This window comes from Nycticebus coucang, chromosome 5 (assembly GCF_027406575.1).
Source record: "Nycticebus coucang isolate mNycCou1 chromosome 5, mNycCou1.pri, whole genome shotgun sequence".
In the NCBI taxonomy this organism is placed as follows: Eukaryota; Metazoa; Chordata; class Mammalia; order Primates; family Lorisidae; genus Nycticebus; species Nycticebus coucang.
This window is the reverse complement of record NC_069784.1, coordinates 591,625-616,254: the sequence shown is the minus strand read 5'-3', so window position 1 is coordinate 616,254 and position 24,630 is coordinate 591,625. Positions and strand designations below refer to the sequence as shown.

The 24,630-nt window shown below is 46.2% G+C and overlaps 1 protein-coding gene across 1 annotated transcript in view; it reads left to right on the top strand.

Moving 5' to 3' along the window:
- The window catches only part of JAK1 (Janus kinase 1), a 117,536-nt gene that overhangs the window by 42,752 nt on the left and 50,154 nt on the right, over positions 1-24,630 (top strand). The window contains exon 2 of the mRNA XM_053590426.1: positions 22,240-22,322. Within this exon, the coding sequence (XP_053446401.1) occupies positions 22,317-22,322 (6 nt within the window). The 5' untranslated portion in view covers positions 22,240-22,316. The remainder of the gene's footprint in view (positions 1-22,239; positions 22,323-24,630) is intronic.

The following is a 24,630-nucleotide window of genomic DNA, read 5'->3' as shown; positions in this document are numbered from 1 at the left end:
TGAGGTCCCGACGTGGTTTCCTGGGAGTCCGAATGTCTCAGCAAACACCTGTGTTAGTGTTTCTGAGAGCAGCCCAGCCCGCCCCGTAACTAAGACCACAGAAGCACCAGGATGTCTGCTCTTAGGTGCTCCCTCTGCTCTGTAGAAGTCTGTTTTAGAACTAAGGCCCACGGTGCATCTTACTAGGGTACATGCGAAACTTAGTAAATGTAGAATATGTCTTAGTAAATGTCTTAACACAATAACTAAGAAAAGGCCAGGAAGGCTATGTTAACCAGTGTGATGAAAATGTGTCAGATGATCTATAAAACCAGTGTATGGTGTCCCATGATCGCATTAATGTACACAGCTATGATTTAATAAAAAAAAAAAAAAAGAAGGCCCAAAAACTTTCCATTTCTCAAAGATCATTTTCTTTTTCCTTTGAAAGAAAAAAAGGACGAGTTCTTGCTCTATTGCCCAGGCTGGAGTACAGTGGCACAATCACAGCTCATTGTAACCAGGACCTCCAAGGGCTCGAGTGATCCTCCCACCTTGGCCTCCCAAGTAGCTGGGACTACAGGCACCACCATATATATATATATGTATATTTTTTGTAGAGATGAGGGTCTTGCTATGTTGCCCAGGCCGGTCACTATCTCCTGGCTTCAAATGATCCTCCCGTTTCAGCCTCCTGTGGTAGGGGTACAGGTGTAAGCAACCCCCCCTTTCCCTTTTTTGACAAGAATAATGCATTTGATTATTTTTTCCTTTACTTTTTGAGCCCTAGGAAACTCAAAGCCAAATGTGTAGCCTGTCCTAACATCTGTGTCCTTTAGTCTTGACTTTGGACTTATGTTATTTAATTAGTCCTGGATTTTTTAAAATATATTTCTCTTTTATTAAATATAGTCTTATAAGCCGCTTTAGAATCTTGGATTAAGTTAGAGATTCAGTAAATAACAAATATAAAGATAGCATTATAGTTTCAACCTTATTTTCATGGAATTGTCTGACGTTTGGAAGGAAGGAGCTGCTGTGGCACAGAAACCTGTATAGTGTGAGATTTAGCAAAGAGTGTCCCCTGGTGTCCTGTCTCATTGGGGAGGTCACCCTCCACCAGAATACAGCTAGGGCAGTGTTTTCCAACCTTTTTTTATCTCTTGTCATACTTGAACCTATAGTTAAACTTTCACGGCACACTTATGGTGATAAAAAAAAAAAAGGAGTAAAAAGGAGAATATAGTTAGAGTGCTTTGAACTCTTTTGAAAATAATTAATGATCCTTAAACATTTTCATAGCACACCAGTGTGCTGCAGCACACAGCTTGAAAATCACTGGAAAGAGAGCAGATTAGCTCAGGGTTACCTGTTAAAGGGCGTGGCTAAATGGCCAGTAGCCATGCATGGGGCTTTAATGGGAGAACAAGGGCTGCAACTTCAACAATTGGGCCCAGACTCAGGCTTCTGTTTCCTTTTCTCTAAGTGATTCTGGTGGCTCTCCCTCCCTCCCTCCCAGACTTTCAGCTTCTCTTGTTTCCCTACTGCCCTTTCTTCCTGGTCTTTCCTCTCTCTGCTGGTCCCGAAACCTTCTCACTGGGTTGCCAGCTCGTCTCCCGCCGCGTGCCCCTCTCCTGGGTCGCCAGCTCGTCTCCCGCCGCGTGCCCCTCTCACTGGGTCGCCAGCTCGTCTCCCGCCGCGTGCCCCTCTCCTACCTGCTCCCAGGCGTGTCCTTGTCCCGACAACGGTGGGCTGGGTGGGCAGACAGGGCCAGCTTACCCACCAGTAGTTATGTGAGCACTAAGCCCTGCTAACTAGCTGCCCCCAAACTAGGAAAAGATGCACCATTATATACAAAACAGTAATTTGGGGGCAAAGATAAGACATCATGTTTGATTGCAATGCCTTACATTGTATTCAAATAGTTTAACAGTGAGAAGGAGAAATAAAAGCACACTGGTAGCTGTCACGGTGCTGGACAGCAAGAGCCGTGGAGAGGCAGTTCTGTGTCCTTCGTTTATTCATCAGACTGTTCACTCACTCAGCCACCACTTACCTGTGTCTCTGTTGCCAGTGGCACATGAGTGGTCTGGGCTTCTGCTGTTAGAGCTCTGTGAGGTCCAGCACCTGATCTGGGGATGTACTGCTTGCTTTCTGGGCTGGAGAAAGACTGCCTGTAATTATGCAATTTCTCCTGTACATAAAGGTTGTTTTTACAAATACAGTGTACACTGAACATTTACTTTATTTAAACAATGGGTGTGTGTATGTTCGCCATGAATCTATACACGATTATTATTTTCTAAGACTGTGGGAATGTGCTTCCTATTTAGAAGCTTGGAATGAAATATAGTCATATGAATGATTATTATTCAGATGGCATTTTGCTAATAAAAGGTATAAAAACTAAAAGACTGGGCAGGCTAGGAGCTTTAACCACCCTCTTCTGCTCTGGCGTTTTTACTAATTTAAGCAAAACAATTGTTTTTTCAATCTGCATGATTTGGGGTTTTTTTGTTGTTGTTTGTTTGTTTTTTTTAGAGACAGAGTCTCACTTTCTTGCCCTCAGTAGAGTGCCGTGGCATCACACGGCTCACAGCAACCTCCAACTCCTGGGTTTAGGCGATTCTCTTGCCTCAGCCGCCCTAGTAGCTGGGAATACAGGCGCCTGCCACAATGCCTGGCTATTTTTTTGTTGCGGTTTGGCAGGAGCCAGGTTTGGAACCCACCACCTTCGGTATATGGGGCTGGCGCCCTACTCACTGAGCCATGGGCACCGCCCCTCAATCTGCATGATTTGGAACAAGTGAGGGCAAAGACTTCCCTGAACATGCTGAAGGTTGAGCAGTAGAGAACATGGAAAGCCAGCCTGGGAACGGCAGCTGGGCAGAGATGCTGATCATCTTGAGATTGATGGGGGTTCAGCTGAGCATGTGCACGTCGCTTGTGAGAGAGTCACTACCTTGAAAATAAGCACCGGGAAAACTAGTCTTATACTGATATATAGCTTGCCAGAGGGTTTGTGTTTTAACACATTGCTGACCAGTTACTCAGTAACATGGATAATTTCTATGTAAAATTGCCATTAACGATATGTGTCAACACAACAGCTGTTCCCAATTCATTTCTCCCCATCTCAATTCCCAGTTGTCCCAAATTCAGCCTATTTGGTTCTTTCTCCCCATGTCATTGCTCAGCTGCTTACGACACAGCATCATGTACCCCTCTGACATCTTAAGGCATCAGTGACTAGTAGTTTTATGCGGCAACTGTCCATGTTATTGGGTCATTCCTGACTGGTCAGCAGCGTGTCTAACATTGTGTACCCTAGGGTAGGGTCAGGCACTGGCCCCATTGGCAGTGGTTTTAGCAGATCTGGTTAAGGTGGACAGGCAAACGTGAAAACGTCCCCATTGGTCAGGTCAGGGATTGCCCCCATTTGTATTCGACTTAAGGATTTGATAGCATTATCTGTGGTCAGTGTGTGTAAGTTTGTCCTGAGCAACGCTGATGTGGCCTCTCTTTTTGTTACCCATACTGCTTAGAGAAAGACGGCATCTTGGGGGTTGTCTGGAATGTCCCTCTGTCCAAGAGGATGGCATCCTGCTTTGCTGCTGCTCCTGTTCCTCATCAGTCTCATTTGTGGACAGATGGTGGGTTGCTCTTGAGCATGTCTTAAGTTCAAAGTAGAAAAATCTGATGCAGAAGGGTGTTAGGCTAGTGGGAATAGCAGAGTGCGGGTCACAGTTTCAGTCAACAAGTACAGTTCTGGTGTGGCTGGGTCTTAGCTTGCTTGTAGTTCTCACTATCTGGTAGTAAACAGGTGTGTGCATTTCACAGGTGTATTTATGATGCTTGGAGATAACTCCTGTGTTTTTTGAGGGGCTGAATCTATAAAATTCAGGGGGTCCTAGCCCATTAGGGCTGTGACACGTGGCCCCACATCTTATTTGTATGCTCTTGTTCCTGGGAAGCCCAAAGCTTCGAGAGGTGGGGAGACTCACTGCCCATAGCCTGTGCCAGCCCGGGAGCTCCAAGATTCCACTTCCCTGTAGATCTGAGAAAAGCATCTGGGTTCACTGGGCTACAGCAGGTGTATTCTTTCCTTTAGCATCAAAATCAGAACCCAGCCTTTTCATTTTCTAACAGCTATCCTCTATAACAGTGGTTCTCAACCTTCCTAATGCTATGGCCCTTTACTATAGTAACTGTGGGTTGTGACCCACAGGTTGAGAACTGCTGCTCTGTAAGTATGCAGGAGGAATATGTAAGCTCATTTAGGTAAGTGTATGCCTCTCCCTCCCCCAGAGGAGCGCCTCCACTCTCCCCCAGCAGCGCCTCCACCCCCCCCCAGCAGCACCTCCACTCCCCCCCAGGACAGCTTCCACCCCCCAGGAGCACCTCCACTCCCCCCCAGCACCTCTATTTCCTCCAGCACCTCTACTCCCTCCCCAGCACCTTCACTCACCCCCCCCTAGGAGCACCTCCACTCCCACCAGGAGCACCTCCACTCTCCCCCAGCAGCACCTCCACTCCCCCCGGCAGTACCTCCACTCTCCCCCAGCAGTGCCTCCACTCCGCCCCAGGAGCACCTCTATTTCCTCCAGCACCTTGCTCTCCCCCAGGAGCACCTCCACGACCCCCTCACCCCCCAGGAGCATCTGTATTTCCTCTAGCACCTTGCTCTCCCTCAGGAGTGCCTCCACTACCCCTCAGCGCCTCCACTACCTCCTTCCCCCCCCCCAACACCTCCACTCCCAGCCTCTGTCCTGGTATCTCAATGTCACAGGGAGGGTCAGGCCACAAAGTGTCCAAACTGATCTCCTCCTCTGTCACCTTTAAATGTACCTATAAATACTGTCTCTTTTGAATACAGTCTTACCACAACAGACCCAGTTGGAAAGGTGTTACTGGAAAGTTTTGGTACTTTGGGTCCACAATTCTCCTCTCCTTTGCCTTTTATCCTTGCTTAGAGTCATCTGCTGGAAAAATCTTTTGAGAATGTGGAAGTTGGGGGATGGGGAATGGTAAAAATAAGCACAAGGGTGAGAGGAAGCAGGACACCCCCCTTTCCTTTCCACTGTGCTTCTCAGGCATCTGTGAGCTGAGCTCAAGGCCTGGCTTCCACACTCACTTACTCTGCAAGTATAGTCCAGCCCTGAGTTGACCTTCGTGTACTCACCATTTACAGAGCAGTTATTGTCTAGGGCAGAAGGGAGCTGGCACAGCCCTGCTCCTGGGTGCTCAGGCTGAGATGATGGGTCTGATCATCAGAGTGGCAGGGAGATGGGGAGGGATTGCTGGACAGGGGACGTGTTTTGAAGCTAAAGCTGATAGAACAGTTAAAAGTTTGGAAGGGGGATGTGAAGTAAAGAGGTGAACGCTAACATGTGCCAGGGATGGACACTAGGGGAGGAGGAGGAGGGAGGTGTGGCAGGGTGTAGGTGCCCTCCAGACACCTGGCGGGGTGCAGGTAGAGACACAGGAGGGGCAGGTGATTGAGACTGGAGCTCTAGGTTATGCATTTGGACACTACCAGCATGTCTAGGGCATTGAACCATGGAGCTGGGTGCGCCCCTGTAGTGAGGGTGGACAGAGAAGGTGAAGATTGAGGGTTGGGTCCTTGGGACATTTGGCCCTTGGGAGGTGGGCAGTTCGCTCCAGTCCCTGAGTGAGGATGCGAGAGGCTGCCTTCTCTTTCCAGGCTGCAGCAGGGTCACGAGTGCACACATGAACTCACATAGAAAACTGCTTGTGGCTTGAGGCACAAATAAATTTCAGGAGAAATCACATTTTTCACTTTGTTTTCATTCTGAAAATCTGTTGTAAGGGATTGAGTGAGGCGTGCGGAAATTTGGTGTATGGCAGAGGTTCCCAGCACGTAGGTTAGGTTACTCTGGGGCAGAGGGGAGGATGTGTGGAAAATGTTAGCAGGTCGCCAGGTGGTGTCCACTTTCAGTGCACTCATTTCTGTCCTTATTAGTCCAAGGACACATGTAGTGGTGGGCCCGTGAGCTCCTGTGGTCAACAGGCTCCTCGTACTCAGAATATTTGATGCTTGCTGGCATTTCACATGTACAGAGATACGTGTCTTTATGAAAATATGTGACACATATAAACTGGCTATAGTTGGTGTTGTCTGTTATGGTGAGCAGACATCTGCTCCGGTTCCCAGACCTCAGGAGGCTGCTGGGACTTGCTATCACCCTGCTCTGCCCTCCCCGTCACCACCCTCCCCCTGCGGAGGGGCTCTCTCCTGGGATGACCCTGCTCCATCAAGCACTGCACAAACACCTTGTTCCTCTCCAGCTTTCATGAGTGCCTTTTAACCTTATGTGATTATCCTGAAATCTTAGATTTTATCCCCAGGCTTGTGTCTGTCCGACTGGCCTGGGTGGGTGTGGGGGTGGGGAGGGAGAGCTGTGACTAAGTGAATGAATGAGTGAAGGGATGAATGCGTTTTCTGAAGAATATGGCATATCATTAGATCATCTCCCGGAGAAGGAAGCCTCTGATATTGGCACACTCAGAGAAATTTATGGAATTTGAGAAATGAAAAGAGCATAGAAATCATCTGATTTAGACTTTTCCAAATACATTTTTTATTAAAACGAAGTGACTTGGTCAAATAATTTTTTGGAAATTGATGACTCACTGCACTTAATAAATCCCCCAGGCTTGAGAGCTCTTGCTTAAAGAGTATTATTTAACTTTAGTGTTTCTCTAATTTTTCACTGTGGACCCCCATTTTTCTTTTCTCCCCTGTTAGAGGGATGTGTGTAGAACAGTTAATGTCATTGTGCAGAAGTATAAGGCCCAGAACACAGTTTGGAAATGGTGTTTGATCACCATGTCTGAGTGAAGTGTAACACTTCTCTGGCCCCTCTGTGTCCTCACTTGTCATGTGAGTCGGTTGAATGAATTAGACACTAGCGTAACTTCCAGTTTGACAGTTCCTGGTTCTGATTCATGAATTAAACCAACATTTTAAACATCGTATTTGTTTCTTGTTTAAAGACTCTTCTTTTTTTCCTTACTCTGACCAGCGCATCTGGTACATGGGCACCAGCAGTGTTTTGGCAGATGTGATTGGCACACACACCTGCTGGGTTCAGAGCAAGGAGCCCACTTGGCCTTGAGGCTGCAGAGAAGAAATGGACTTACTTGTTTTGCCCTCAAGGAACTTGCAGTCAAGTTGGTGACTTTCCCAAGAGCACGAGCCGGAGCCATGGTGAGAATCCAAAGGAGGTTTTGGTTGCAGTTGTCCGTAGGATGGGTGTATGCTGGACTGACTCTGACCCTGAGTTAGATTAGAGCACAGGAGGGTTGTGCTGACACGGTTTTCAGGATGACAGGTGTCTGTCAGAGTTATAGTCTGTCCCTGGCAAGGACTGTGATACCAGTGGCACCAGGAGATACAGGGTAGTAGCTTCCCATTTCATAAATAAAGAAGCTGAGGCTCGGAGATTTAGGGTCAAGTCTAAGTTATATACCTCCCGAGTGACAGGCTGCACTCAGGACGCAGGGGTGTGACTGACCCTGTATACAGAACCACCGGCTCATAGGGAATGATGCAGTGGTACCTTCTGTGATGCAGGTTTGCTGGAAGACAGTTGGGGCAACTGTAGATAGATAGGCCAATAAGGGGATGGTCCCAGGGCCATGGTGGGGGAGAGTGGGGAGTGGCCGATGATGAGTTTGAGCTTGCTTTTTGGGGTAATGAAAATGTTTTGGAACTAGGTACTGGTGGTGGTTGCACAACTTTGTGATTACACTAAAGCCACTCAGTTGTGCACTTCAAGTAAAAAATGTAAACGCTGTTACAGAGCCTTCTCATCATAAGAGAATACTGTTTAAGTTGTATCTAAGTTTTAGTTCAATTTATCAATAATTCTGTGTAGCAGAAACCAACATCTGGTTCATGTCTATCGTGAACTTGAGGATTTTTTCCTACCTGCTGGCTGAATGGATGTGACTGTATTCGACTTTCTTCACATTCCAGGCCTAGGCAACTCTCAGCACTTTGGGAAATCTCTGGGGGTGGAGCTCCATTAGAAAGAAGAGTGAGCTTGTGGGGCTTCTTCATGGGCACCACAGTGGGAAGAGTTTCAGAAGTTAGCGGCAGCTCTCCGGGCAGCCAGGTGTGTACACTGAGTGTTGAGTGTGCTAAGACGGTGTCTTCACCACAACCAGGGCAAGTGTCTGCATGGAGCAGGGGGCACTTCTGATGGGAGCAGGCCTGGGAAGGCGCCCAGGAAAGGAAATGTTGGCGTTTGTTCCCTGCACAGGTGTTTACCGATGTCTGTTGTGCCCAGCACTGTGTATGCCCAGATGATGGAACTGTGCCCCTGACCCCAGGGAGCCCAAAGACAGCTCCACAGGCTGTTACCCAGCAGGGCGGGTGGGATGAGTCAGGAAGCCTTGGTGGGGAGATGGTCCCTGATTCCTGAACTGTGAACTGAAGGACAAGGGGAACAGCAGAGGCTTGGGGGGAAAGAGTTGTGCTGAATTACAGAAGCTGTAACCACCTCGGGACATTGAGGTCCAGGTACAAAGGGTGCTTAGCCATGAGAGGGTGGTCACAAGTAGTTTTGCTGGCCATCATCCTATGAGAGGAGGAGCTCAAAATTTCAAGCATAAGGTTTTTAGATTTGCAGTTTAGAAGCAGCACTGGCTGCAGTGTGGTGACTGGGAGGGAAGGCAGGAACTTTTCAGGAGATTGTTACCGAATTTGGGAGAGATGTGGGTGGAGCTAAGAGATGGATTAGGGCATGGTCTCCTGGAGGGTGTGCTCCCATGTGGATGGTCTCCCCATGTGGATGTGTTCCCTGTGGGCATGTTCCCCATGTGGACGGTCTCCCCATGTGGATGTGCTCCCCATGGGCATGTTCCCCGTGTGGACGGTCTCCCCATGTGGATGTGTTCCCTGTGGGCATGTTCCCCCTGTGGATATGTCCCTGTATGGATGTGCTCCCCATGTGGATATGCTCCCATGGGCATGCTTCCTGGGTGGGCTTATTGGCTGTGCCCACCACAGCTCTGTTCAGCTGCCCCTAGGCCTCGTCTTCTCCTCTTCATGGAGGGCTTAAGTCTTCTGCTGCAGTTGGTGTTTCCAGCCTGCTGCCTCGATTGAACCTTTTTCTTCACCTGGAGTGGATAACACCTTCCTCTTCATCTGCCCAGATCTGCCTTACTAATCCCTTGGAACCGTTCTGGACTAGAACGATCTCTTTCTCCTCTAAAGTCACTGCACTTATAGTATAATAGTTGCACTTTCCTTGTCTCATCTCTCAGTTGCGTTGGGTTGCTAGTGACTCTTGAATGTTGTGGCAAGGTTGTTCTGCCAGGTGACAGGGTGACATACCACAGCTTAAATACTGGACTAGGAAGCAGGTCTCTGGAACTTCCTCCCAGCGCTAACTTCCTGTATAACTGGGGAAATTACCTTTTCTTCCTTACTAGAGAAGTGACAAATGTTCGTTGTAGAGCATTCAGAAAATCTTAAAAAGTACTTAGAGTAACCATGGATGTCACAAGCACCTTGCAGTAGTCACTGGTGACACACGTGACTCTGTACTGTCTTCCCCGCCCTGTTTTAGGGTTGGGTGTGTCTGTGCAGCGCAGCCAGGATCATCCAATACGTGTTGTTTTGTAACCTTTTTACCTTAGTGTTTTGTGGAGTTGCTACATTAAGATGTCAGAGGATTTTAAAGTCTAAATTGGTACGCGGGGCCGTAGTGTCCTCCAAGAAAGTGATACAGGTCACATATTCCTTATCTGAAGTGATTGGGCCCAAAAGTGTTTGGATTTTGGATTTTGGGGGGGAGATTTTAGAATATTTATGTTACTTTTATTAGTTAAACATCCCAAATCCAAAATGTGCCAGAATACAAAGGTTTTTGAGTGCTGATGTGTTGTCCAAAGGAAATGCTCACTGGAGGGTTTTGGATTTTCAGATTTAGGATGCTCGGCCTGTACCAAAAGTTGGACAGTGAGCGTCCCTGGGAAGGAGGGCTGGACTCCTGCCTGCCAGGAGGGCCTTTCTGTCGAGGTGACTCCAGATGACTTTCCTAGTTGTGGCAGTGATTTACACTTCTGCCTAATCCAGACTTGTATTTAAATTTAAAAGCAACCACTACACCAGCTTTACTGACAAGCGCATGAAAGCAGCATGCTATTTATTATTTTAATTTTGTGAGATTCTACCTTTTCACCATGATCATTCTTCCTTTTCTCTTTAGTTTTAATTTCCATTTCCTTTGTATTCTAGTACATGGATTTGAGTTCTACTTAGTAAAGACAGTGATCTTTCACAAGTCACTTCGTGTTTCTGAGCCTCAGTTTGCTTGTGCTAGAGGGATGATATTGCAGATTCTGTGAGGATTGAGATCATGTGTTGAAAGTGCTTTGTGAAATGTAAAAATGTGTATAATTATATTCATTGATTTTTGTGTTAGTCAATGGTCATGACTAGTCAAGCTGACTTTTTTGTATTCATTTGGAGAAAAGCTAAGAAGTCAGAAATGCCTTTATTAATATTTCTTTTGGTGCAGTGTGGGCCCGTGGGCTTTGCATGTAAAGACCTGGGTTTGGGCCGCAGTCTGCTGCTAGCTAGTGGCTGTGTGGAGTTGGAACACACAGATGTGCTTGGGAGCAGCCGGGTGGACAGAGCTCAGAGAACGCAGAGAGCACAGATCTCAGAGAGCTGGTGAGATCTGCGTGTGAGCTCTTGGAGTTCGTCTGCTACCTGGAATGTGTTATCAGTGCAAGGGAACTTTTTAATGCAGATTCCACTAACAATTTCTCCTATACCCTCATTCTACACCTCACAGTCCCGTAAAATGAAAATGGGTCAAAATCATGATTCCTAGGACTGACGTGGTTTTCTGAACTATCAAGGGCAGATACAGTATTATAAAGTTCCATTTGATGTGATGTTTTTTGCCTTATTCAGATCCCTGGAAACATGGGTGCTCTCTGCCTGCCAGTTACCCTGAACACTGACTTCTGGGGGGCAGGAAGTGGGCGCGTGAGTAGGTCCACCGAGGGATAGAAGCCCCCTGGCCTCTGACTTCTGCATCCCACTGTCCAAGGACAAGGTGTCACAGAAATACTTCAGAGTGGTTCCCAAGGGCAGCCCCAGAGCTCCCCCCTTGGCGCTGGGGAGAGTGTGAGTCAGCAGCAGAATGATGATCCCCAGTGCTCTGAGCAGATGTCCCCACAGGCTCTCAGGAGGACGGAAGCTTTGGGAAATTTCTTTCTGACTCATCCCCATCATGATTCTCAGAAGGAAACCTCTAGCTTCTCATTTTATTTTTTCGAAGTAGTTTCTCCTTTGCGTGTGTCTATAGACCAGTAAGGTGAGAATGTAGAATATTCAGACTAGTTTCTACCAGTAGCAATGTTTAAGCAGTTTGCTTAGTTAGGCTGGATGGTCTCCACCTGCAGCCCTGAGTCCGTCAAGGACCAGATGATTGCTCAGAAATATTTAGAGCAGTGGTTCTCAACCTTCCTAATGCTGCAACCCTTTAATACAGTTCCTGTGGGTTGCGACCCACAGATTGAGAACCACTGATTTAGAGGGAAGGATGCTAGATCCAAGCATCCCACCTCTCAGCCCCCTTCCCACAGGGTGTCTGAGGGGCTCATGTGAGTTGGGACCTGAGTTCTCCCGGGAGCTGTCTCCTCAAGGAAATCACAGACTCTGGAGGGGCGTCTGGGCCCCAGGGCCCGGCCTTCTCCCTCACCTCGTGCCTGTTCTGCCCAGACTTTGCATTCTGCCTCCAGGCAGCCTCTCCTCCCTTCCTCCTCTTGCTCTCTCTGTGTTTCTGTTCTGTGGACTGTTCCCTCCATCAGCCCCTCCTTGCACCCCGTTTTTGTCCCCTTCCGGGGGCAACAGCATCACAGGCCCACTGTGGGCCTGTTTGTAGAGTAAAATTGACCTGTAAGATAATTATGATTATCCCCATTTGCAAATGAGAAAACAGTCAGTGAAAGTTGAAAGTCTTCTGAGCTGAGCCATGGAGTTGGGCCTAAGCATATAGTACCAGCAGGCTGGGTCCCTCGGCTCAGACTGGCTGCACTGGCCCACATGCCACTTTCTCCAAACGTGCTGTCTTGCCTTGGTCAGGTGTGTTCTGCACTGGGCAGCCAACCACATTCTGTTGCCACGTTATGCTCATGGGTGGCTGACTCCTTTCTTGGTGGTATCTTTTCTTACATTCTTTCCTTCTCACTGAGGTGTGCCTTGTAGGCTTTACAGGATAAATTTAGTTTCTTTTACTTATTTCATTGATGTCAAGAGCAAGTGATGATTCCTTCTAGTTGTTATATTTATATTTAGTGCAATTAGTCATTTTCAACCTGCTGTAGTATTTATGCCCACTGATGGCTAGTAGACCTCGTGGTCACCCCCCTTTCCTCTCGCTGCACTTTCATTCCCTAGGAGGAGATGTGGAGGAGGCTCCATGGCTGGAGTTTGCATCACACTAGTCCAAAAACACAACAGAAAAATTAGGAGCAAGGACAGGAGACCCAGCGTTGCCACTAGACAGTTCAGTGCAGTGAAATGGCTGATCTCGCTGGACTCAGCTACTGTTACACGAGGTTTATGGTGAAGGAATCGTGGATGTGTGCATGCTTTAGACCTGCTGGGAACCTCACTTCTAAGGTGCAAAACGGTGTCCTGCTGGAGTTCTGCTGTCTTATGTGAAGAGAGGAAAGTAAGCATTTTTCTTGAGGGCAGTAGCCTCTGCTCCCCTTTTCTGATTCATTGGTAGAGAAATACAACTGAAGACTCCTGACCTGTGTCATGGCACTGTCTAGGATCTGAGTCTCCAAGGTTTGATCAGATTTCCTGTCCTCCACAGGTTCCTGTTGACATAGTGAACTCCTGTCCTCATTCATAGTGGGTATTTCTGTGAAGTATGTTGAAAATTTTGCACAGAGAATGGATTTTGAATTCTGGGGTCGGTGAAGTGTCACATGAAGGTGGGATAGTGAGGACTGGGGTGGGTCTTGGTGAAAGCAGTGGGCACCACTGTATGGACCCAGGAGGTAACCAGGTAGAGAGCTTGCAGGGTTGAGAAACTCAACCTCAATGAGGGAGCGTGGCCTTGGAAGAGGGTCTTGATCCCACTGTTGGTGTTGAAATGTCACAGGCTACGTGTTAGGCAAGAAGAAATGATACTCTGGAAATCACAAGAATTCCATGTGAAATATACCTGTTCTGTGTTCACCTGGGGAAGGTACACACATTGAGTAAAAGTAGGGGACATAGACAAGGTGGCTCCTACTGATAATGTCAGGACTCTGGGAGGCCGAGGCAGGAGCATCCCTTGAGCTCAGGAGTTGGAGACTAGCCCAAGCAAGATGGAGACCTTGCCTCTGCTCAAAATAGGAAAAATTAGCAGGGTGTTGTCATGGGCGCCTGTAGTCCTAGCTACCTGGGAGACTGAGGTGGGAGGATCCCTTGAGCTCAGGAGTTGGAGGTTGCTGTGAGCTGTGATACCACGGCACTCTGCTCAGGGTGACAGACTGAGACTCTGTCTCAAAAAAAAAAAAAAAATGGACAGAGAATATAAGGTTAATTTTGTTATTATAGTAGTATCATTTGAGACCTTTATTAATAGGTGCTTGCAGTTTGCTGACTATTTGAAAAGAGATTTGTAAACTTTTATTACAAATTAAAAATGAAGTTCTTAAACTTAAACATTTCAACTTGACCAGATATGAAATAATTTTAAAATCTTTAAAGGCATGTTGGAAAAAACCAGACTTTAAAAGAACACATTTGTTACTACCAAAAAAGATGTTTTTAGGTAAAAATAATAAAACCCCCTTGCTGCATGGATGGTGTAGACAGTTCTAGTCATTTGGCCAGTGGGCAAAAGGCTCCAGGAAGGGTCAGCTGGGGCTGTGGTGGGCAGCGCGGGGCTCTCCAGGGTCCACTCTCTGGCCCGATCAAACTGTAGATTTTGTTATTGATAATTTTGTTGAGTTCTTTAAAAACCAGTGTTTTTCAGACCACTGTTCGTCATTCTTTACTGAGCCATGAAATTTATTTTGTGGGTCTTGTTTAACATTTAAAAATGTATTAAATATAAGAAAACAGTAAAGAACAGAAAATAGAGTGAATGGTATATAGTAAGGATAAACACCTTTTAGTGAAACTTACACGTCACTCACATACATACTGTGAAATACATTAATTCTTTGTCATGGTCAAAAAAGACAAAAGTTTTAAGGCATCGCCCTTGCTGGGTTCCTGCTGATGTTGAAGGAAGCTGGGAGGGCAGGGGCGTGATGGGCGGCTCCCTCTGCTTCAGGGCAGTGGGGACCTGCTGGCCCTGGTAGGCCTGGAGGACCAAGTGTGCCTATTCACATGTGGCTCTCAATAGCTCTGCCTGCAGGCGGAGATTGGCACCTTTGCTGACAGGGCTTTTCAAAGCAAATCGTAAAAACGGATTACAGTCTTGGTTGAGAAGTATAGGGAACTATGCAGAGAGACATTTTCCATGAGATCTTCTCTTGTTTTGTTTTTTCCTCCCTCACTTTCACTTATATTTGAGGTAACAGCTGAGTTCCTTGTGGTATAGACTGGATTGGACATTGGCCATTTGTGGGGTTGTCCAGCATCCGAACCTCCTTTGTTTCTGGAATAGTCTGTCATGTTGCTATGGAGGTTAAAAGGGTTGCAGACACCCGACTACGGCTGAACGAGGTCTATCCTCCTGTTCCCCTCCCAGGACTGGAACCTTGAGGGAAGGTGCAGACACAGAGGGGCCTGAGGCTGCTGGTGGAAGCAGGAAAGGTGGGAGTCCAGCTGTGACGGTGGTGGCCGGCAGTAGACGTGCTCCCAGTGGTGTCCACCAGCTGTGACAGTGGTGGCCAGCAGTGACTAAGCTCCCGGTGGTGTACATGTCAGGCTATCCCTCTATCCTTCTGCCCTTTCCTTAAACTCATTTTTACCTTTGGGTAAGGAACACTGGTTTCTGTTGTTTGTAGCCAAGTACGCAGAATGATTGAAGAGGTATAGGAGCGTGTTAGATGGGTCTCTGTCCCAGCTTAGAGAAGAGGGGAGGTGGGTGATGTGCAGCAGACATACCGCACACTAGTGAAAGTGCATGAGGCCAGGAGGACCCAGGGCTGCTTCCTGCTCATGCTTGTAAATTGTGCTTTTCTTCAGGCTCTGTCAGATGGCATAGTGCCAAGAGCTTCTACGCCTGTGCATAATGACATTTTGGAAACACAAATTATTAGCTGAGTTAGGATGTAGTATAATATGGTTTCAAACATTTGTAAGTGTTTGTTTCTTTTTTTTCTGTAATTAAGAGTTTTTAAAAGCCTCGAGTATGTATACTCACAGAAAACTTGATTTCCTGCTGGGTGTGAGCTTTTTATTTTAGCATTTAAGAGACTTAGACAAATCATCACAACAACCCTGTAAAGTAGATTCTTTTATTACTTCCATTTCTCAGAGGAAACGGAAACTCTGACAGATTAAGAAACTTGCCTGTGGTCACCCAGACAGTGAATGTCACCCTGGGATCTGGACCTGGGATAGGGGGACTCAGGACCAGGCTTCTGGCTGCTTCTGTAAGGAACTTTAGAGGTTCTGTAATGCTTGCCCTTATGTAGAGTGTAAGTCAGAGGCTCGTCCAAGTTCCCTGCAGAGCTGGGCTGGGTCTGGGCTTCTGTAGGTGGGGCTTTGTCTACTGTAGCTCTGTCCCCTCACACCTGCCTCTCCTACCCATGCTGGCCACTTGCTCTGCTGGCCTATGAGCTCTCTCCTGCACCTCCATCCTCATGCCTTCCTTTCCTCCTGGCCCTTTTCTGGGACAGCTGTACCCTTCCTCTGTGCCTTTTTCAGTCTTCTCCATTTCTCAAAACCGAGGGCAGTGCCCCCTCCGTCACACCCTCCTGCCGTCTCTCCTGATTCCAGCAGCATCGTCTGTCTGCAGTCTCTTCCTGAGTCTGCGTCCGTCTCACCAGCAGTCAGTGGACTGTGAGGCTGTCAAAGTGCTCAGATTCACTGTGTACTGCTTTGGATGCCCTCACAGCCTGCGCCTTGCCCGAAGCCAGGTGGTGGATGGAAAGGACATTGAGACCGGAGGCTGAGAGGCCCGTTGGAGATGGCATCTTGCCACTTGCTGGCCAGCTGACTGTGAGAAATTCCTAGCTGAGTTTTCTCATCTGTGAAGGGGCTATGAGGTTGTAAGGGGCTCATGTGTAAGTGCAAGGCTTTATTGCCCTGGCACAAATGCTCCATAAGCAGTTTTGGAAAGGATGATGCAAAAGAAGGTACCGTACTCCAGCTGCAATGTTGTGAGTGCCCACTTCTGCCACCATCCCTCCGCGCCCCACCCCCCTCAGGGATGTGGACGTCTTCAGTGAGTCTTCTAGTCTGTGCTGTTTGGTGGCATTGCAGATGTATTAGTTAGTGGTGAGCAGTTTAAAAGAAGAAAACATTTAAAAAAAAAAAAAGGAGCAAAGTATCTTGGTACAGTGTGGCTTCTAGGAAGACATTTATTGACTTTAATTAAGCAAAGTGTTGTGTATACTTTGATCAGAAACTATCTCTCAGGAAAGCAGCTTCCCTGGGAGCGGAGCAGGGGCCTGAATCACCGGGCTGGCATTGATTATTTGACCGTCCTTGTTTATTGTAAATGAAGCAGCACTTACGGTCTGGGATATTCCTGGAACTGCTGCTCTAGTCAGAAGTGAGTTATTCTGTGTGGCAGGAGGGCCACAGAGAAAAGCCGTAATTCTGACTTAGTGACTGGAAGTAAACCAGATTTTATATGTATATGGTGTCACTCTTTGGCTGAGCAGATTTTGTATGTATATGATTTCACTCTTCGGCTGAGCAGATTCTGTATGTATATGGTGTCTCTTTGGCTGAGCAGATTTTGTATGTATATGGTGTCACCCTTTGGCTGAGCAGATTCTGTATGTATATGGTGTCTCTTTGGCTGAGCAGATTCTGTATGTATATGGTGTCTCTTTGGCTGAGCAGATTCTGTATGTATATGGTGTCTCTTTGGCTGAGCAGATTCTGTATGTATATGGTGTCTCTTTGGCTGCGGTCCGTCACTTTTACAGTGCTGTGTGATGCTTTCATCAGAACCATTATTCTAGGTCTTGGCACCACAGTGGTGCCCCGGAGCGATAGCTCAAGTCATTTCCAGGGCTCTGTGAGTGTGAGGCCACTGCCACTGTGGCAGGGAGAAGCCAAGTTTCCCTGCGTGGTGTGTGTTACGCTTGCAGGAGGTGCCACGCCCGTGTGGGGTGCCACCCGCCTTCCCTGCCGCACCTGGCGGGGGTGGTGGTGGTGGCAGATGCCGCAAGCAGACCCAGGCGCTTGGTGGCCTTAGAGACAGTTCTTCAATCCCAGAACAGCGGGTGACTGCAGCGTGGAACAAGATGAGTCTCCTAGGCAGGGGTTAGACAATGAAAAATATTAAAAAGCCGGAGGTGGTGGTGTTGGTAGTGGGGGCATCTTAGAGCAGTTCTTTTCCCCGTGGACAGAGCCACAGGTCTGGCTCCTGGCTCCCTGATTAGCCCAAAACCACTCAAGTTTTTTATGAGAATTAAATATGGGCCTAGACCCGTGCATGAGATGCTGACAATATTTGGTGCATTTGGTTTTTTTCTCCTTGCCTGGAACTGTAGTCCAGCAAGCCAAGCTGTAATCCATTTAGCAAAAATTAAGATCAAAATACTAGTGCTTACTGCATCCTCTGCTCTGCTAGTCACTTTTCATACATGGACTGACTCATTTAACTCTCAATTGTTGTATGAGATACACCAAGAACATTGAGGTAAGTTAGGGATATTCAATAACTTGCCTCAGATGGCACAGTCAGTGGAGAAGCCCAGGTTCCAACCCAGGTCCGTCTGATGCTAGTCACGCTCTTAGCTGCTCTGTCATCTGAGCCTCATGAAACCGCTTTGATTTGTAGCGAGACTTTGCTCTGAATCCCTATTTGTTTTTTGCTTTTCCAGGCAGGTTCAGACTGCTTTTGTCCTCTGCCAACACCTGCACCTTTGCGAGCCCTTCCACATCTGTAGCTTCCTTGACAGAGGCATCATGAGTGCTTCATTAACAGTTTCTAAAAGATTTTTTTTTTTTTTGTAGAGACAGAGTCTTACCCTATCGCCCTCAGTAGAGTGCTGTGGTGTCTCAGCTCACAGCAACCTCCAACTCCAGGGCCTAGGCAATTCTCTTGCCTCAGCCTCCCAAGCAGCCAGGACCATAGCACCCACCACACGCCCGGCTGTTTTTTTGTTGCGATTTGGCCTGGGCCAGGTTTGAACCCGCCACCCTCAGCATATGGGGCTGGCGCCCCACCCCCTGAGCCACAGGTACGGCCCAAGATTTTTTTTTTTTTAAGAGACAGGGTCTCACTGTTTGTCCAGACTGCACTTGAGCTCCTGGGCTCACGTGATCCTCCTGCCTCAGCCTCCCGTTGAAAGGTCTTTTTGATCTTTAAACCAACACTTTAGGCAGGGTGTTTCCTCTTGGTTATTGGGCAGAGAAGTAGGCTCAGGTATTGGAATAACCTGCTCACAGTCAGACTGGTTAGATTCTCAGGGTGGGTGCACGGTCTGGGGATCTCAGGGGTCACATTAGGTGACATCTCTGCTCACACTGTCACCTTCACCTCTCCTTTAACAGCTACTATTTAACTTATTGACCCCCTACTGTGTGCTGACCATAAAGCACCAGACAAAGCCTCTCCTTTTGTAGCTCACTGACTTTCCAGCTCTCCTGGAGCCCGTGGGATAGTTTAAGATCTTCAGCCTTAAAGTTTCTGACAGTATTGAGCACATGGTTTCAGTGCATTTTTTAAATTACGTGTTTTTCTTTTTTCTTTTCAGCTTTTTGAGTGCATACCTTAATTCAATATTTTATTTGTATTTTCACTTCAGAGATCAAAAGTTTTGATTCCTTGAAGGCATACATAAAATAACTCACTTGTAGGTATGGTGGTTTTTTTAGTGAAAATGATCACACACCTACCATGTTTTATTTTGATGCTTGTCACTGATTGTTAACTGTCACCTAGTCTATTTTTATCATTATGCATCTATTAGTGGCCTTTTTCAAAAGCAGTTACATACTGATGGTCATATTTGTGAATGTTAAAATGGCCTATTTTAATTTTTTTCTCCAGGATCCAAAATCTGATTGTGTATTATTTCTTTACATAGATACCAGTATTTCAAAAGATGTCCTTGAAAATTTAAGGTTGTTTCACTCCCTTTAGACAGAGATTTCTTGAATTTTGCATGTTAGATAATATTTGTGATGTTTTTATATGTTGCAATGAGGCTTTGTTCTGACTCCCAGAACTGTATTTTGTTTCTTTTACTTTTGCCTCATTCAGAAAGTATCAGATATACTTGTCTGTTGTACAAGAATGTGAATGAAATTTGAGTAATCTACAAAATATCCCTGATTTTTTTCATATAAAGCAGCATCTACAAAATTGAGCCACAGAAGTAATCCTCTATCACTGAAAGAAAGATGTTTTCTTTCAAATCCTTGAAATTCTTATAAGTAAGTAAGAGTGGAGGAATTCAGTGCTGTTACCAAAAAGCTTTTGATGACTTATCTTGATCCTTCCCATTTCAAAGCATCTTTATGCTCATTTGAGTTGGGAATTGAACCCAGTGAATTATATTCTTCCTGAAGGATATTTTGTAATTTCTATTGTCAGTTTTTCTAGCATTGAAAATTTCCCTTTTATGTGAAACTTGGTAGACGGTCTGTGAAGCTAGTGAATGATGCCCCATGATTATATCAATGTACCCAGCTATGATTTAATAAAAAAAAAAAGAGAAAAAAAAGAAAATTTCCCTTTTGTATCTTGTAGTAAGAAACTTGATTTCTTGCAATTATCCAAAATGTTTATAAAGTGGTCTTGCTCCTTTTCCACCTGCTCTAAAAATAATCAGTGAGACCACATAGTCTGGTTTATTTCGGAAGAAAAGTTATTTGGATGGAGCCTTTACACAAATGCTGTAGCATTAAAAACACTTGTTATTCTGAATGAGGATGGTTGTCTTTTCATATCCGGTGGACTGCAGGGCTAGATTTGGAGAGCTTTAAACAGTGCCTGCCATGCCTTTTAAAAGCCAGGCAGGTGTTTTTTATTTTTATCACGTAAGTTCCCTGAGAACAGAGATTTTGTCGTTACTGAATCTGCATATAAACACATCAGGGTAAGTACATACTGTCTAGAAATTCTGTTCGAATCTTGTTTTCTCAGAGAGTTTGGTCTCTAGGCTGAGTGTCATGTTCCTGCACCTTGCTGTCCCTGCAGTCCTGGGGTCCATTTGAACATAAGGTCCAGGGCTGTCTCCATGTAGTGTTGCTTGCAGTGGAGAAATCATGCCAGAAAAACCACACAACCACACTCTCCTTGATTATAGATTTCATTAGCATCTTAGGTCTATAAGAATCTTAGGGATTTTAGTTTGACCCTTGAATTGTACATGAGGCCAAGAAAGATTCCATGATACCTCAGTTTACACAACCCGGGCCTGTTGGCTCATCAGCAGACTCTGCATGTTCTGCAGAGGTTTCCATGGCAGCCTGTGTGCAAGGAACCTGCTGGGACTGTGTGCCTGCCCTCAGCACTGAGTCTGTTGTCCCTTTCCTGGCTGGAGATGAACCCTGTGGTCAGTCTCCACTCCTTGGCAGCAGCAGGTGGCTGAGGGAGACCTGGGATGGGAAGCTCTGATATGCCACCAGCACGTCCCGCTGGGGCATCTCTGGTGCTGCTTGGTGCCTGGTGTGTGAGAAGAGTGTTGTGGGTCCCTGTCTATATGGCTGGAGAGACTGGGCTGCCGCTGCCTTCTGCGTGGCCTTTCTGGCACATGCTGACCCCGAGGCTGCTTTCTCCCTTCTGGTGCCACGACCAGCCTCCTTGGACCCTGATCACATCTTAGCTCCCTGTGCCTTCCCTGCAGAGCCCCAGGGCAGACAACATCCCTCCATCTCACTACTCTGTTTTCCCACACAACACTTTTGCTTCTTTGTAATGACCTCTTTGTGCGTCTTTGTTTGATCCTATCTGTCTTTCCTACTGGCCATGGGCTCCGTGGACAGGGGCCGTGTGGCTCTCCTTGTGGCCTTCTGATATAGCTCGGTCTCTAGCATAGAGAGCTGCTGGAAAAAATATTGGGTTTTTGGTATAAATTATGGGCATGGGTATAATTTTGTTGTATGCGCAGATTGCGTAGGGGCCGCGTGTGAAGCCTGCTTCTGAGCTGAAGTGTAGCTAGCTTCTCTTTGCTGGCTTGATGCCGGACAGGGCGTCCTGCCACCTAATTAAAACAATTGGTTATATTAAGTTTAAAAATGCTGAAAGCATACTGCCATATTGTCCGATCTTGTTAAAATTGTCCCCCATTGCCATTTTTCCCTCTGACACACTGCAGAAAGCCATCCCCAGCTCGACCCTGCCAGCCTTGGTTATCAGAGCTAGTGGGAGGGTGACGTGGTGACGCCATGTCTAGTTTGCTCGTTCGTTTCTTTTGTGCTGTCTCCCACCTCCGATTGTGAGGCCTCCTGGGATGCTGGCCCCAGCGTCAGGGGTGACACCCTTTCCTTCCCTCCCCCTTGCTCTCTGCTGCTCCAGGAAGACCCAGGCCCTGCTCTTCCTGACCTGAGTTCTGAGACAGAAGCTGAGGCAGGGGTCACTGTTCACTTGGAAACTAATCTTGAGTCATGAAGAGCGACAGCTTCTTACTTGGAAATATCATTTGATTCTCCTGTTAAAAAAAGAATTTGTGAGAAGCAACAGGAAAGCTTTTACAATCTAAGATAGCACAGTGCTCCGTGTGTGTGGTGTGTGTATTGTGTGTGTTGTGGGGACCAGGTTGAGGGGGTAGCTCTAAAGTGGATGGGAATGAGATGTGCGTCTCCACACAGCCCAAGCTGTGGTTTGCAGCCTCAGGTGAGGGTGGCCGCCCTCAGCCTTTACTTAGGCAGCCATGCCCGGCCAGGAAGCTCAAGTCTGTGGCTTCCCCAAGCAGTGAAATTAGCATCGTCTTTGGCGTTCCCACCCTAACACATCTCTCTGTCCTCTTGATGTCTTCAGTCTTTTGTTTTTAATTTTTGTTTTATCTTCTTTCTCCCAAATGCTTTTTCTCGCTGGCCTATGGCTTCAGCTGCTTCCTTGATGGAAGTGTCCTCTGGGTTTTGGGGGCAATTACCTCTGCAGCTTATTTATTTATTCTTCTCTCTAGCTCAGTTCTGAATGTGCTTCGGAAAGTGGAGAAGAAAATCCAGTCTGCTTTTTGGGGAAGACTGGACAACCGAATAAATGCAGGTATGTGGATTTGCATATTAAAAAAAAAAAACCCTCAAGATTATAAAAGCGTAGGAGGCACAGAGTGAAGCCCCCGTATAATCTCTCCTAGGTGTCTGCCAGGGTCAGCAGTTTATTGCATGATCTTGTAGACTTTAACATGCATAATCCAAAGGGCCGAATGTCACTCAGGTGCTCCTGTCACTGTGCCCACGTCATGTGTGCCTCTTGGCACTGGCCCCCCTGCAGCTTTGAGTCACCTGCTGCACAGCGGCCGAGTAGCCCTGCCTGACACATGCCTTGTTTGTCCCTTGTGTCCCCTCCTGTTGGGCATTGCCAGCTGTACCATTATGCGCACTTGTCTGATTATTTATTTCCCCAGGGTTAAAGGATGTAACGCTGTCACTGAATTCTTTCTCTGTCACATAACTGAAGAATCTCAAGGACAGAGGCTTATCTTATGAAGGAGGCTTTTAGCTACTCTGTTTTCCCTCTCAATTTTTCTTTTCTTTTTTTTTTTTTTTGGAGACAGAGTCTTACTCTGTCACCCTGGGTAGAGTGCTATGGTATCATAATGCACAGCAACCTCAGACTCCTGGACTCAAGTAATCTTCCTACTTCAGCTTCCCGCGTAGCTGGGACTACAGGTGCTGCCACAGGCCCACCTAGTCCTCTCACATTTTCAGTGAGACTGGGGGTCTGTGAGTCTTGCCTTAGGTCTGCTTAAAAGTTACGTGATTCCAGTAGGAGTAGCAGAATTAGTGACTAATAATCCCTTAACATCATTGTTTCCTGAGTGGGCCACATTTTCCACCTACATCTTGTGTACAAATAGAGAAAATAAATTCAAGCCATGTCTAAAATTATTCCCATTTTTGAAAATATCGTCTGAGTGTAATTAGCATGCATAATTACTTCCCATGGTTTCATGGCTTGTAAGTTCTTTTTTTAATTTATTATTTTATTTATTATTATGTTTTATATTGTTTGGGATTCGTTGAGGGTATAAAGAATTAAACTAGATTACACTGATTGCATTTGTTAGATTAAAGTCCCTCTTATAATTGTGTCCCACCTCCAAGATGTGTGCCATACACCATCACCCCCCATCTGCTTCCCTTCTCCCCCCTCCCTCATGTCCCTACCTAACCCCTTATATTAGCTCATCTACTGGCTTCATATTAGAATAGAATACATTGAATAGAAGATTCTTGCTTCTCCATTCTTGTGATACTTTACTAAGAATAATGTGTTCCACTTCCATCCAGGTTAATACAAAAGACGTAAAGTCTCCATCTTTTTAGTGGTTGAATGGTGTTCCATGGTATATGCATACCACAGCTTGTTAATCCATTCCTGGGTTGTGGGCATTTAGGCTGTTTCCACATTTTGGAGATTGTAAATTGAGCTGCAATAAACAGTCTAATGCAACTGAACTTATGATAAAAGGATTTGTTTTTCTTCTGAGTAGATGCTTAGTAATGGGATTGCAGGATCAAACGGGAGATCTAATTTGAGTTCTTTGAGGAGTCTCCATACTTCCTTCCAAAAAGGCTGAATTAGTTTGCAGTCCCACCAGCAGTGTAAAAGTGTTCCCTTCTCTCTACATCCACGCCAGCATCTGCAGCTTTGAGACTTTGTGATGTGGGCCATTCTCACTGGGGTAGGTGATATCTCTAGGTAGTTTTGATTTGCATTTCTCTGATGATTAGGGATGATGAGCATTTTTTCATGTTTGTCTTCTTTAGAGAAGGTCTATTCATGTCTATTGCCCAGTGATATATGGGATTGTTGGGTCTTCTTTTGTTGATTACTTTGCGTTCTCTGTAGATCCTCATTATCAAGCTTTTGTCTGATTCATAATATACAAATATCTTTTTCCATGGTGTAGATTGTCTGTTTGCTTTTGTTGTTGTTTCTGTAGCTGTACAGAAGCTTTTCAGTTTTTAAGCTTTAAGTTTTTGTTTATTTTTGTTGTTGCTGCAATTGCCACAGAAGTCTTCTTCGTAAAATCTTTCCCCAGGCCAATATCTTCAAGTGATTTCCCACACTTTCTTCAAGGATTTTTATTGTTTCATGCCTTAGATTTAATCTTTTATCCATCTTAAATCAGTTTTTGTAAGTGGTGAGAGGTGCAGGTCCAGTTTCTGTCTTTTACATGCGGTTATCCTGTTCTTCCAGCACCATTTATTGAATAGGGATTCTTTTTCCTAGTGTATGTTCTTGGTTATCAGGTGTCTATAAGAGCTTAGTTTCATCTCATGGTTTTCTGTTCAGTTCCAAATGTCAGTGTCTCTGTTTTTGTGCCAATACCATGCTGTTTTGATCA